This window comes from Colletotrichum truncatum (genome assembly GCF_014235925.2).
Source record: "Colletotrichum truncatum strain CMES1059 chromosome Unknown Contig_0002, whole genome shotgun sequence".
Taxonomy (NCBI): domain Eukaryota; kingdom Fungi; phylum Ascomycota; class Sordariomycetes; order Glomerellales; family Glomerellaceae; genus Colletotrichum; species Colletotrichum truncatum.
This window is the reverse complement of record NW_027222399.1, coordinates 4,239,361-4,253,722: the sequence shown is the minus strand read 5'-3', so window position 1 is coordinate 4,253,722 and position 14,362 is coordinate 4,239,361. Positions and strand designations below refer to the sequence as shown.

Here is a 14,362-nt window from a genome sequence, read left to right as displayed (position 1 = left end):
AGCCCTCATTTCAGTTCAAGAAGAGTTTGCCGACATACCGAGTCCACGATGCTTCTAAGAAAAGTAATTACCTCGAAAATAGAGAACAATGACTTCGACCTCAAAAAGAATGAAGTCAAAACAAAATAATTGAAGCAACCTGTTCTTTCGTACAACTGCTTGCTAAGCGAGAGTAAATCTTCCTTTCTAAAACTAGACTGACATTAGTGACTTGAAAAATACAGCGGCGGCTGACAGAAAGCCTATTGGATAGGGACCTGACGACAACGTGTTGAATGTACTTACTAGTGGCTCGGATGATTTGGCTTTGGGCAATGCAGAGATAATCCTGCAGGCTCCGGCCAATATGGAATTGAATTTGCACAAAAGGCAGCAAATGCCCAAGCAAAAGTCAGAAGAGAGCCCATGAAAAAGGGAAAGCTTCTTAGAAACCCTCAAAACCATACAGAAAGGTACATCAGTAACTGGCACATGCAAACGTGAAGAAACACATACTCAATGGCCGGAGAATGGAAAATGAAAGCAGTGAACAGAAGCGCAAATGGGCCTCTGACATGTGGACGGATGCAAAAGTTTAAGCCAACCTCCTCCATCCTGGCATCAAGCACCCTAGCTAGCCTAGCCTTGAGGTACTTCAATTCGCGAAATCCAAGATTTCTGACGAGAGGAACAAAAGGCTAGCGATGATAAGCTACGCAGATGCTGATAAAGGATCGGTCGATCTACATGGGCGAATATGCAAAAAACTGTGAAAGAGCTTTAACGAAGCCTGTTTAAGTTTCAAATCTTCCTGGAAAAGCGTGTCTCAGACTTCAAAACAAGAAGGAAACACATCACTGTGTAAAGAGAATATTTCTCAATTTTTTAAGATAAGAGCCCCGGAACCTTTCTTATTTGCCTTACGTTCGATGATACATAGCATTGCATAGTCTACAGCATAATACGAAAGGAAGCCAAGGATAGCAGTTAATCATACTGGCTTTCCTCCTTATAAATGGCTCTGGGCAGGTAAATCGAACTTCATTGGATGAATATGTCGCTTTCGGTGAACAGCTCGATCGAGTGAGCGACGTTGAGAATATTCCTGGTAGATTACAGACCATAGCTAATTAATCTTACGAGGGCAACTACTTAGAATACGAACCTGTTATGTTGACTTAGCCTGCTACGGCTGTTACTCAATCTCCAAGCTAGATAGAGCAAAACTATTACCGATCTACATAGAAACATAAGCGAGGAAGAGAATGATTTAACACCTTGGGTTAAGGCCAACCTAATTCACTTACTCATTAAGCATGTCAGAGGTTTTGTGGCACAGAGTGAAGAGGTCAGATAGTAGGGATTATGATGGTGACTGCATTCACCTCTGGCCTCTCAACCCCCTTATGGGATTGAGAGCCCATCTTTTTAGCTCCCTGGTTGGGCACTGGTTCGCCCGGCATCATACCACCCATGGCATACCTTCCGTCCCGTCCCCTCATCCATCGTACCACCTTCTGACCACCGACCGCCGACTTCCCCAATTCTGCGCGTGAAAAAGCAGCAGGGAGAATACACGAAGCAAAAAGATCAGAAAGAGCGAAAGCGAGAAGTATTTAACTTCCTCCTAAAGTAGGTACCTAAGGTAAGCGAGGGTATTGTAACTAAACTCATGGACGAAACTATTACACATATTACTTTTATAATTTCTCGTAGGAAATACTAACTTGCTACCGAGCTTGTTATTGATGAGTGACTGGGGGGGATCTCTAGGCTTCGCGTCGGTAGTATCGTAGATATTCACGACTATCTGAACAAACATCGTTAGTGAGCTCGATGATATTGGGCTGAGCGTTGGCAAGTTCTCCTTGTCATCAGATCCTACCATCCTCCATAGCTAATGATAAGCAGTGATAAATATTCAAAGAGGAAAGTTTCGATGTGAACTCGCATTTTTTCCTACCCTATACACCTTTATTCCTATCTAAGATTGAGCCTGAGTTCTGTGAGGACGTCACCCAGCTCAAAGAGGCTAGTGATCATCGTTATGTGACGTTAATGTTAAGGGCGACTTTGGCGGGGACAATTTTCTTTCCATTTCTCTTCCAAATCAATCAATCAGGAATTATTCTTTCGTTTTCTTTTTTCATGTATGAGTCTACAAAGCTTGCTGCATCCGCCCATGACGCCTGCTTGACCAACGCCAATCCATCAAATTTCGAGAGCAAGTGTTACGGCAGGGATAACTGGATTCAGTGAGCTCGTAGCTTAAAAACATGTCTTATCAAAGGCGACCACGGGTTTGTGTTTCGCATGAGAGGAAGTTTGTCATGATTAACATGTTGTCTTGGGGTACCCAAGGTTGAGAAAAGTTGTCATCTCATGCAGTTCTTGAGCTTAAACACTGAGGGCGCCTCTTCAGTATCTCCAGATATGTTCTGAAAGCCAGATACGATGCGTAAAGTAAGGAGGGGTTATATGACACATTTTACAAACTCTCCAGAAGCAGTCAAGCAAGGGCCTTTCGAGCTGATTAAGATCGAGGTGCTCAACCATATTGATCAAGGCAAAACCGATAAAGAGTACTAGAAACATTGAACACTGCTAGAATTGACAGAAGAAACAAAATGAAAACGGAACATAGTGCCAGACTCACAAAAGAAAGTTAGCCGAGGTCTGTATTGAGATAAAGACACATGATTAGGCTGCATTGTGTAGTTACAGATGGCTCATGGCTCGTGAGCCAGACATATCGAAGGGGCTGGCCGCAATTGGTTGTCGCATCGAACTACCCGATTCTGCTCTCAATGGTTGACTCCTCTGACACCAGAACCAAACATGGCAACCAAGCCGGGTTGTTTGACCGAAAAACAAGTTTTGTGCTTCCTCCAACGAAGAGCGTCTGGCAAACCGATCCCTGGTTGTTACTTCACATGTCAGGTGGAATCCTCACGAGGACTCAATAACCGTTGCAGCCCAACCTTCACATTCCATTACCACCACGCTGACTTTTCTCACGACGTTGCAAGTCTCTTTCAGCAGCCACATCGCAGCCGCCTTGCAGTCGCTGACATCCGAAATATTGTGCTTGTCGCAAAAGGCCTTTGCAGGGCCTGGGGCTCTGAGGCCGGCTGGGATGATTTGTTCTTGGAAAAAGTAATGTGTGAATATATGCGTTATTTTTTGGAAACACCATCAAGTCTGTAGGGTCTTGCCATTCATTTTGACCAGCTCCATGACCGATGGTGTGCATGCACCCGAACTCCCAGTCTTAACAATTGGTAATATCTGGTCACGAGATGGACATTGGAAAGAAGGGGGTAGGCAAGTAAATCAATCGTGGCATGCGTCTGTTTGTTGAAGCAAGTTCGGTGAGGTCGCCTTCAATTGCCTTATGCTTGTGGTTGGACAGTTGAGATTGCTGTCAGCATATTGGTCGCCTCAGTATCATGTTCAGCCAGTCCTTCAACGCTGTGGGTGCAGACAAAGATAGTCATACCCAATGACAGAGAAAGCTCTCTCGTAGTTGTACACCCTCCGCTCACGCTTAAATGCTTTTCTTCCAATTTCAGGCTTTGAGAGGCCAAGCTACGAGTATGCCTCTACAACACCCAACCCACCCATTCTTAGGGCAGCAATGCAGGGAGTCAGTGTAAGGTCCAGTTGCAGCCGGCCAATTTAATTTCTTCAGCAACTCCCAACCACTCCCATAAAATACTAGACCTCTCTTGTACGTCACTCGAACATCTGCCCTGATGTGCACATGGCAACAAGCTTACTGCGATTAAGGATTACCGACTTGGAGTACATGAATTAGAAACCTATTTATTTAGGCCATGATCTGCCTTCTTATCTCGAGTTCTCACATTTTCTTTTGTCTCATGCAAGCCTCTTCTGCTGCTGTGATGTCATCGATAGGAAGTACTCAACCCAGCACAATACTTCTCTTACTAAACCCGAAATCCCTCACTCCCTGACACCTCAAAAATCAGTGGCCGCGAAATGAACCAGCCACCACCGCGATTCCCCGCGCGACCGCCATTCAAATGGGATCATGCTGTTTACGAACGAGACACCGAAGAGCCTTCTCGTCTCGACACACGTTCCGGTCACAAAGCCCAATTCGGTGATCAAGCTACGCATGAGAGTTTACTAGACCTTTTTCTCGATACTGGAAGCTTCTCTCTACAGTCTGCCTACGAGCCCTCTGTTTTCAAACGCATCTTTAAGGAAGATACACTGGAAAATATCCGTGATGGCAAGCATGGGTTTCAGGACCCCCAACAGCTTGTGGCATGGCTACATGACAGGAACTGCGACAATCAACCGCGGCCGACAAACGGATCCAAAACTGGCGAAGAGTTCCTGAAGCTGATAAAGCTCAAGGTGTGTAGACGTTTAAAAGGGTGCAGAGCCAGCCACTAAGCTTCTTACTCATAGCGCTTTAAACAAGATGGAATGGTCGATGCCCACATAAGGAGAATGTGAGATATATCACCGTATCGACACATCAAAATCAAACTAATAAGATCAAGCTACATACCGAACCCCAATGAATCGGCTCTGGGGATCCTTGCTTTAAGAGCGTCTGAACATCAGACTCCGGCTATTAAGTCATTGATCTTCAAACATCTGGAAGCAGATACGTCGATCAGCCTCCAATCAACGGTAGGAAAATACACTTGAAAAGAACTCGAAACGAGCAACTAATAACGCATGTTTGATTTAGCCGGAGGGCGAATTCATACTGGAATTCCACATGCCGTATTTCGCCTGGCGCAAGACTTCGTACCTTGTGAATGACTCCCGTACTTTGACTAACAACAATCCGTTGAGAAGATCCTTCGATTTGTCTTTTTTGTCAGAAACTAAGATGGAAAAGCTTATTGTTGAAAAGAACAACTACCTCTATGAAGCTCATACTGCTTTCTGCATTACAGGACGAGCTACTTCCGTTTGGACAGCAGTGTGCCTGGCAGACACTTTCTTCGACGAGCAAGATCCTAACAACGAGCAAATGCTTTCGTACTACACTAACAACAATGATTCAGATCCAATGTTTTACGACACCGATGCTCTAAGTGTTGGTGAACTGACCGCAGATGGGGTATCGGTGACAGATCCACGAGAGTATTTCCTCCTGATTGCAAAGTCACAAGTTAAGAAGGCTGGAAAAGAATGGAAGGACATTTGTGGGTGGCTAAAGCTGAAAGTTGAGGAATACGTATGTAAAGAAGTGATTCAGTCTATCACCTGCCACCAAAAGCAAAGAATAATAAGGCCCGAGTACTGTGCAGTCACTGTATCATTACTAACCGACTAGCTATGCAGCTTCAGGACCCCCATATACCGTTGCATCGACGACAAACATCCTTTGAAACTGCAGCCGACGAGGCAGACACGGCAGAGAAGAGCGAGGCTTGGCTCAAGCAGATTGACGAATTACTCACTCGGCTGATCACTACGCTTTCAAAAGCAATCCGTGCATGGAACAACTTCGAGCATCGCGATGTAGCCCGGCTTGCCTCTGAAGACAATGAAGATTTGTCTGCACGTATCAACGATTCTTGTGACCACATTAGGGAGTCTATTTATGAGATGGAAGATGCCCTGTCAGGATTGAAAGACTTAAAGTCTCAGGTTGAGAACTTCAGATTCCAGGTGAGGCAGAAATTCCCGATATTTAGAGACTTGGCTAAACGAGTATCATGCAGTTTTCAACTCACATCAACGTCAACAACTACCGAGCTATTGTACTGCAGCAATCAAACACCACAATAGTACGTAGGCGATGCTCCCTATGATCTTTTCGGCATCTACAAGCCGCATACTTGTCTTTTCTGGATGTTTTGTTGTCATTGTATCACGTACTAACGGTGAGGTTCAACTCATCTAGTTCCAAGTTTTCCCCAAGGTTGTCATAATCGGGGTAATAAAACAGACAACCATCCAAGTCGGAACCATAATCTACTCCACTACCATCAGTGTAATCAGGATTGCTGGAATCTTCGCCACCTCTGCAAAGTCATTCATTATTGAATGGTTGACACAGATGGCACAAGTAACTCAGCGCAGCAACCAGCCCCCGGTCATAACTGAGGAGGCGATGCCGATACCAAATGTCAGATCGTCAACCACGCAGGCGTTTTATTCTGCCTCAGCTTCTTCGCCGCGTGTTTCTAGAAATCGAAGTCGAAATCTCTATCACGAGAGCGATTCCGATAATATCGCCAGTTCAATAGGTCTTGGCCACAGGAGAAGACCGAGGTTCGGTGGAAATGGGCCCAACCCTCGTGGGAGAGGCACACACCGGAGTATGACGGATTTTATTTGAGACGAACGCCTGAAAAGGCGATTGAAAGCTGTACGGGTATGCATAAGATGATTGAAAGAATTTCACTCATCCTCAAGAGATATATGGTTAGTAATCATCTGCCGAGGCAGTGCGGAGGGCTCACGTTGATGATTATTCGATCAGGCTGTGCCTAGAAGCTCAGGTCAGCTCTTTACGCGTATAAGCGACCCATCAGCAAAAAGAAGTATTCTCTTTGGCTCGTTAGACTCTCCTTATGCAGGACATCTAGATGGGTGGGGCTTCGAAATACAGCAAAAAGAAGGTTGGTTAGGCGAGGGACAGATGACCGTTCCGCAAACTGTGACTAACTGGCTGCAGGGGCTTTAATGCCAATTTGGGGACCGGAATGGCAGTATGTTGGGCATAGATGTTGTTCTTTCTAGGTTCTACAATGGGGAGGAAATGGGGTTACCTTTTGATGTTTACTGGGGGGCTGTAGGCTGTTGGTTTCACGAGCGTCAGCTGTCTGCTTTTTACCAATACCAGAAATGAACCGGAAAATTCCACAGGAACTCTGAGAAATCTTGATGTGAAGAATATCTGGGGGGGACCATTTAGAAGCAGCAAATGTTTCAAGGTTGCTTAACACTGCTAGTGGTGCTGAAGTAGCAAGTCTCAAGAGAATGTGAAAATAACTCGTTATCTACAGGCGGATGGACTAAACCCCTATCCATGCAAGATTTTACACTGTTCTGACTTTTCTTTATCGTAGTCTTCGTAAAAGCCGGTCCACATGACACGGTTGGCGCATCTCGGCTGGTCCTCCTTTTCAACTGCATCATTAGGGCATTCGGGCAAAGATGCCTCCCACTGCTGCTTACTCCGCGATATCCACGGCTTTGGGAGAGGCCAGTCACTAAAGTGGACGAGATACGATCTCGAGACCTCGGCCATGGCATTCCATTCCTCGTCCTCGTCCGGTGCGAGATACTTTGAGTGGTCCTTGGCCCGAAACTCGCCCGTAAGCAAGGCGAGTCTCCTATGTGGTAGGATCATGGCGGAGTCCCGGAACATGTGGTTGATGACCTCCATGTCAAAGTCGCCAGATTGCTTCGCTTCGTTGATGATTTTGTGGTAGCGCGCTTCGTTCGGTTCAATAAGCATCACGTGAGACCCCAGCACCTGTTTTGCGATATCCGCGTTCTTCTCGTTGAGCCAGTATGCTCTCGGCACAGCGACGGGGGCCGTAGGGCTAAGGAAATAATGGTCCATGCTGTTTAGGACAAGAGAATCGGAGTCGAAAGCTAGTACTCGCGTCCATTCGGTCAAGCCAAAGGCGTGGAACTTGGTGAGGCTGTCGCGCCAGGTTGAATCTCCTTTGCTAGTGGAAATGACATCGAATGCGCGCATGTTGATTTCGGGACGTGCTTCCTTAAGCTTTGCCAGTGCCTTTGCTTCGCCGGATTGCTATATGGGAACCAAACTATTAGTTGCAAGCAGCGGGATCGGTGGTTGTCGTTACCTACCCCTTCCGACCAGCTTTTAGGGTGGATGAGGACGAGGTCTTCCTTGGCACCATAGCGTCGCAAAAGACCAAAGTTGATTACCTGGAAAGTTCGTCGTCAGCTTGGTGCTCTTCTCCGAGATAGCCTGTTTGACTAACCGCATTGCACAAGTAGTCGAGGTTAGTGACATACTGCACGTATGCAAACCTCGGTTCTAGCTGTTCAGTTGTCCAGGTTGGTTTCCATGGAGAGGCTTCGATAATGTTGGTTACGACAGGCGGTAGAGATCGAGGCGACAGATAAAGAAATGTCGAGAATAATAGGAGGCAAGCTAGAGAGACACTGGCGAAGATTTGAACTCGTCTTGGAAGACCGAGAAGATGCTTCGAGATACTTTGGAACGGCATCCTTCCTTGCCTACCTTTTACCTGCTTGTAATCACCACGACATGAGCAGGTTAGGTGATTGCCACACTTTGCAGACGACACTTAATACCGCTGTATCGCTTCTGCTGCTTATGGGGGCAAATACCTTTAAGGGAGTCCATCTGGGACTCAAGATGCGGACTAGGACCCATTTGTAACTAAAGCAGGCCTTGGCACTCCTCGGAAATACCTACTTGTCCTCGGCGTCACCGCAAATTTGTTCTCCGCCAATGCGGCGATGGCAGAGCGAGTGAGCTAGGTAGTTGTGGCCTACCACTCCCTGGTAACTCGGATCCACCTGCGTCGTTGGGTGTGGTGAGTTTAAAAGGCTTCTCTAGTGAAGTAGCGCAAGCCTCCTACAAAAGAATCTTACGCAGGCTCTCGCCCTTCAGCTGCCATAATTAGGGGGGGGGGGGGGGGGGGGGGGGGGGAAATAGTGAGGCAAGCCCTTTATTCCCTCCTCTGCCTTTAGCAGCAAGTCCGTCGCCGCCACTAGCTGGTGCACTACACTCTTCAGCGGCTCATTCTATATGGTAGCCGGAAGTCGAATACCAACTATTCTCAGTTCGTCTAGTTCAATTCGATGATTATAATCGCATCAAAATTTTCACTCTACAACTCTACACTTGATTTGAATGTCATCCCTTTAATGTTGCCACATGGCTGGGGCTACATCGGATCCGAGACACTAGGGGTGCTGGACTGCTGTTTCGAGTGCCTCTAGAACATGATCAGGAGCCAGCCTGCTTTTGTCACGCAAAACGCTGTTCCTATAATTCGTCCTGGCCTGCAAGAAGTAGTGCGAAGCCTTGAATGTGTGATGCAAAATGTGAACCCACCCTACCAGCTATCTCCCTCCTTGCTTTATCCCTGTGGGCTTCTTGTAGTGACACTATCGGCGCATACTTCTGCGTCATGCAACGTAAATTTGTGTCCAGAAATGGAAATTTGACACCGAGGTTCAACTTTGTGAAATAATTCGTATCCATTCAGCACAGACGATCGACGGCCACATTTTCGGGGCCTAGGAGAGGGGCCACTTATCGTGAGCGGGTAAAGCTCTGGGCTCTCACTACCGTCACCTCGTATGTAAATGACAACGAGTGTGGCGCAGGGCTAAGAAGAGTTCTAACAACCTCTGTTGGGGGGTCCCTTGGGTAGTGTAAAGAACCACTGGATCGTTAGCGTAGCAAAAAGTGGCATTCGGAATCTAATTCCCGTACCGACATGGTTTTTGCACACAAGCTTAAATGAAAGAAATCAAGCACGAGCCACCCGAGTCTCTCGCAAAATCCTCCATCCGGGTTAGTACCATCTGTAAAACTGCCCACATGTATGGGGCACTCTCACTAAGATTCTATCGTAAAGGCTTGCGTATCCTTGAGTGGCGCATATCATATACACACCAGTCAAGTCTTGGCCCGCTCTAGGCAGCAGAATACGAACTGTTGGTGGAAACAGATGACGGTCTACTTTGCACGTGGGGTTCCACTCTGGCAAAGTAGGTACCGGAGTGTCCAAGAGACACTGCGTAGAGTTACCCCTCCTAAACCAGGAAAGGCCCAGTATACCTAATGACATGCCGTCTCTTTAATGACCCCTACATGGATAGCATTGGTTTCGGTTCCGGTTTAGAACCCTTGAAGGCGTACAAGCCATAACGGCTTTTTCACAATCGACATAGCCGCTAGATTCTGATTTGCGGGATGAGAACATTAGGTCCTTAGCTTCTGACAGCGTTTTCGGCATTCTCGTTGTTTTTGCTGTAAATCATCTTATCCGCCTACAGATGGACAATGAAGCTGGGAGCAACATCCATTATGCATCTTGCACTGCAACAAGCAGTCTAATACTGGTTAGCTCATTCTTTCAGCTCCCTCCAAAGTCAAGCCAAACTAACTCGCCAGGTAGCTCGTCATCCAGAACTCGGTCTCACTTCTCGTACCTAACCCTTTACTTGAACTCCCTCAGATGCCATGTTTTCATGATGCTGACATAAGGACGCCCGCAGCTACTGCATAGACTCCAACAGCGGACCGACGAAAACCAAGATCGATATGAACCGCTCACAGTGGTGATATTCTCCGAAGCACTGAAACTACTAGTTTCTGTTATTTGGCTCGGCTATGAAACTCGCACGACATCGCAAGTGAACGGTACGCCACGATACCTCGTTGGGAAACTTCGAGACGGGCACATAAAATCTGCTACACCAGCACTGCTCTATACCATTGCTGCGGCATGCCAGAGCATAGGGGCGCATAACCTCGAGAGTCTGTCTTTCGTTGTGCTCTCTCAACTCAAGCTTATTTTGACGCCACTATTCTCCTTTGTCATTCTGAGACAGGTTTTAACATCGACACAATGGCTATGCCTCCTCGTCATGGCTAGTGGGATCATTCTTGTCCAGCCAGCCGCCGCTTCCTACAGAGTTGCGGAAACGGGAGACAGTCACGGTGCATTGGTGGGAGTGCTAGCAATGGTCATCTCGGGCGTCTGCGTCGCCTTGGCTGGGGTTCTCATGGAAACAATACTCAAGACGCCCAACAAGTTCGTTGCGCGAAATGCCCAGCTCGCGGCCTACAGCTGCTTCTGCGCCGTTGTGGGGGTTTTGGCTCGACCGGCATCGATAATGACGGGTTCGGGCAACAATTACCAGATCTCGTTTTTCCACGGGTACCACTCTATGGTCTGGATTTTTGTACTTCTCCAGGCTGCAGGTGGCTTTATCGTTGCATGGTCTGTCCGGACCACGAGCACGGTAGCGAAGAACTACGCCCAGGCTGTTGGCTTCTTGATTGCATCAGTAGGGCCCACGTTATTATCATCCAAAGACGTGCCACATCTAGTCAGTCAACATCCCTAGCCGCTGGACCTTTGCTAACTTTTCTTAGACATGGATTAGAATCGGCTGTGTGTTGGCTGGTGTATTTGGCTCAGTCCATGGTTCATTAAATGCTTCGATGAAGAGGAGGACTGCAACGAAAGAAGGAGAAGTTAATCAGGATCCTGAAAAAGCAGAAGCACACCCACGAGATAGCCTTGATAGACGGTTGTCTTAGGGATGCTTCAGACTATCACCATCGTAAAATCGCCGAAACATGAAAATAACTGGCCAAGAAAACTGCTTCTACGGCCCCCTGTGCCAAACATTGTGTGGCATAGGGAAGATTGGATGGATATTCCCACGTTAGTTCTATCTTTTTACAGCACCAACTTGTGACGTGCTGGACGGTTCCGATGAAAGCCTTAACAGAGAGGCCACTGTCTCGGCCGAAGTACATGGAGCCCCCCCAAGACGGGTGCCGCGGGTAGCACAAGCTGTGTTCCGTACCGTACACAGCGCAGGTAATATGTTCTGTTGCATCTACTACAAGCGTACGTTGATGGTGTTTGTTCGCGCAAGATAGACTAGACCCATCCGTCCGAAGCACTCACAGCAACCTCGAGGAGCGGGAGGGTTTGGGGGCCAGGCCGAGGTCAAACATAGCCCTGTTCGACAAACTTTGAAATTTTCTCCGGTCTACCCACTGAAAGATCCTCCAAGCCAACAGTGTAATCATCTATTTGCAAGGAGCAGTAGATGTGGCGATGCACCAGGTCCCATTCGACACACGTACCACGCAGTCTTGGCTTTCTCCCCAACCCCTTGAAGGATATTGGAAGGAATTTCCCCGTTGTTTCTTTCAAACTCGTATTCCCAATCTAGTGGTTCCAATCTTAGCCGAAGATGGCAGTCGATAAGGTGCATTTTGGATCCCCCATACGGGGGTGTCTTTTTTTGTTTTTTTTTTCCCCTTCTTTTTTGCGCAGTGACCTATTTTTTATAACGTCGCACACCCACTTCTCGCACACCCCCACATTTCGCACACCCATAAATTGGGTCATCATGAGGTATTCATCAACTTCATAACTATAAGTCTGATTCGTCTCCTGCAACTGTGATACTATCGCCAGTTTTAATAGGTAATTCAGGCTCGCTAGATTCATCTGAGCTATCCTCAATTTCGCCAGCCTCAATTTGGGCTTTGTGAATTGCCTCAATGTTGGCAAACTTCGAATTTGGGCTCATTTGGACCTTACGCCGCTTCCGTACCATTCCAGCCTCAACTTCTGCTTCCAACATTGCAATCTTCTTCTCTGCTGTAGCCAATTGATAGTCCTTTTCATCAAATCCCTTTTGAACCTTCCGAAACAACAGTCGCTGCGTTTGCTGATCTTTATCCAACTTGCTGAATAAGCTAAGTTGATCATATAGATCAACTGTCTTCTTGGGCGTTGACCAGGCTACTATGGATGTAGCAGATGCCCAGTTTTCGTCTTTTCCACCATCAGAGGCCCTCATAGGCGTAGAATAGCCTGGCTTTGAGGGCTTGGAAGCATTCTCAAGCAGTAGAGGGCTCATGAGCGGTCGAGCTATCGAAATGGGCCATAGTCCTGTTGCTTTCCAGCCGCTTCTGATATTCTTGCTTGAAAATGCCATCTGGCGTGCTTTTCCATAGCAGGTAAGAAAGTTCCGTTTGCCTACAACTGTAGAATCGTTGTGTTGAATGAGGTATCCAAGCTCTTTTCGATAGGTCGCCTTGAGAGGCCCAAAGACTGCTTGGTCTAGAGGTTGGAGAAACGTGGGATGTATGTGGCGGTAGGAAAAGGAGATATATCTTGTGTTTATAACAGAGATACATAAATTCTGTTGTTTCATGACTGCCATGACCGTCTAGGATCAATAGTCTCTGCTCAGAGGGATGATCAGGCTTAGTCAGAGGGATAAAGATGTTCTCAAGCCATTCCACAGCTGTAGAGTCTGAAGTCCAGCCATTCTCAGTTGCTGTGAACTTCCAACCACTGTAAATATCACGTTTATGGATATCAAGAGGAAACCATTGTTGTTGAACCGATTTCCCTCGATAAATAACAAGTGGAGGAAGCGCCTGACCAGTTGCAGAGACACACTCAAGCATAGTTGTCCAAGCCCGAGACCCAGGCTGTTTTTTTCGCATTGATGAGCTTTCTGATGATCCCAGTACTAAGCCATTTGATCCTCTGCCTTCTAGGATACCAGTTTCATCCATGTTATAGCGATGATGTGGTTTGATCGCCTTGATCTCTGGAAGGGCGAGTTGTTGAAACCATTGCCTGATTACATTAGTTGAGGCCCCATTGACACGCTTAGAATCGATGGCTCTAGCTCTATGAACCTTGATTGATGGATTTCTCTTAATAAAGAACTGAATCCAGTTTCTCCCAAGTGGCTGGGTAGTGCCTCTGATGTCTAGGATTCGCTGGGCAAATTCCTTGAGTTGTTGATGTGTTGGCGGCAGCCCTAACGCCGCCTGGATACGCACCCATTCAGCTAAGTGACTTTCCTGTGCTGGAGATAGCTTCTGGAAGCTAGAGAAAGCTACATTTCTTGCCTGTGAACCCTTTAATCGAGACTGGAGGGTTGATGGTGGAATTCCAGCATCATGAGCTGCCTTTCGGACACTCTGCCCACTTGCAACTGCATTGAGAGCTTGATTGACTTCTGTTTCCGTATACTGGCCCATTAAGCGTATAAGAGTAACTATTCAAAGAATTATAATAATCGCTGTAAAAGTGGTGAAGATATTAAAGAATGTTGAAGAGGGTAAAATTCTACATGAGCGATTTATGGGTGTGCGAAATGTGGGGGTGTGCGAGAAGTGGGTGTGCGACGTTAACGGTTACTTAAACCACACTGGAAAACCCGCTGCCGGGGGAACCAAATCTGGTGGCGGCGGGCACACAACTGGCAAAGGCTCCACCATAGCCAATTCTAACCGCAAAACAACTGAGTTCGCTTCCCGAACCCCCCGGGGCTGGGGCTCGACTGGATCCAAACTGTTGGCCCAAATGTGGCTGGCTGATACGTATACTTCAACAGGAACCCAAATTCTATTTGCTAGCCGTCAAATCCCTTTTGAGAAAGTAAACTGCCATTAAACCGCCTACAACAAAAGCCCGACAACTTAGGGCGGCCGGTGAATGACCTGATTCATTAAATTAGCCATTCATTCAAGAAGCATGCGAAGAGTCTGCCTTCGCGAAGCCCGAATAGTACAGCGGAGCAAGGGGGTTAGTGTTACACAAAAGTGGGCCCCACTATTGCAGTCCAGCAATTGCGCCTTAGCAGGTGCGCC

The 14,362-nt window shown here is 47.1% G+C and overlaps 4 protein-coding genes across 4 annotated transcripts; 2 read left to right on the top strand and 2 right to left on the bottom strand.

Annotated features, from left to right (window-relative positions):
* Positions 1–3,981: 3,981 nt before the first annotated feature.
* On the top strand, positions 3,982–5,302 carry CTRU02_204096 (uncharacterized protein; the record flags this gene model as incomplete). The annotated part of the gene is made up of 3 exons (XM_070204327.1): positions 3,982–4,385; positions 4,491–4,650; positions 4,709–5,302. 3 exons carry the CDS (start codon positions 3,982–3,984, stop codon positions 5,300–5,302), a joined length of 1,158 nt encoding a protein of 385 aa, XP_070062090.1.
* A 1,698-nt stretch (positions 5,303–7,000) lies between these two features.
* Positions 7,001–8,186, bottom strand: CTRU02_204095 (glucose n-acetyltransferase; the record flags this gene model as incomplete). Its single annotated transcript, XM_036728188.1, has 3 exons — positions 7,001–7,741; positions 7,801–7,881; positions 7,938–8,186. The coding sequence occupies 3 exons, from the start codon at positions 8,184–8,186 to the stop codon at positions 7,001–7,003; spliced, it is 1,071 nt and encodes a 356-aa protein (XP_036579897.1).
* Positions 8,187–10,587: 2,401 nt separating this feature from the next.
* Positions 10,588–11,070, top strand: CTRU02_204094 (UDP-galactose transporter 1; the record flags this gene model as incomplete). The annotated part of the gene is made up of 1 exon (XM_036728187.2): positions 10,588–11,070. One exon carries the CDS (start codon positions 10,588–10,590, stop codon positions 11,068–11,070), a length of 483 nt encoding a protein of 160 aa, XP_036579896.2.
* A 1,047-nt stretch (positions 11,071–12,117) lies between these two features.
* Positions 12,118–12,915, bottom strand: CTRU02_204093 (transposase; the record flags this gene model as incomplete). Its single annotated transcript, XM_036728186.2, has 1 exon — positions 12,118–12,915. The coding sequence occupies one exon, from the start codon at positions 12,913–12,915 to the stop codon at positions 12,118–12,120; it is 798 nt and encodes a 265-aa protein (XP_036579895.2).
* Positions 12,916–14,362: the final 1,447 nt, after the last annotated feature.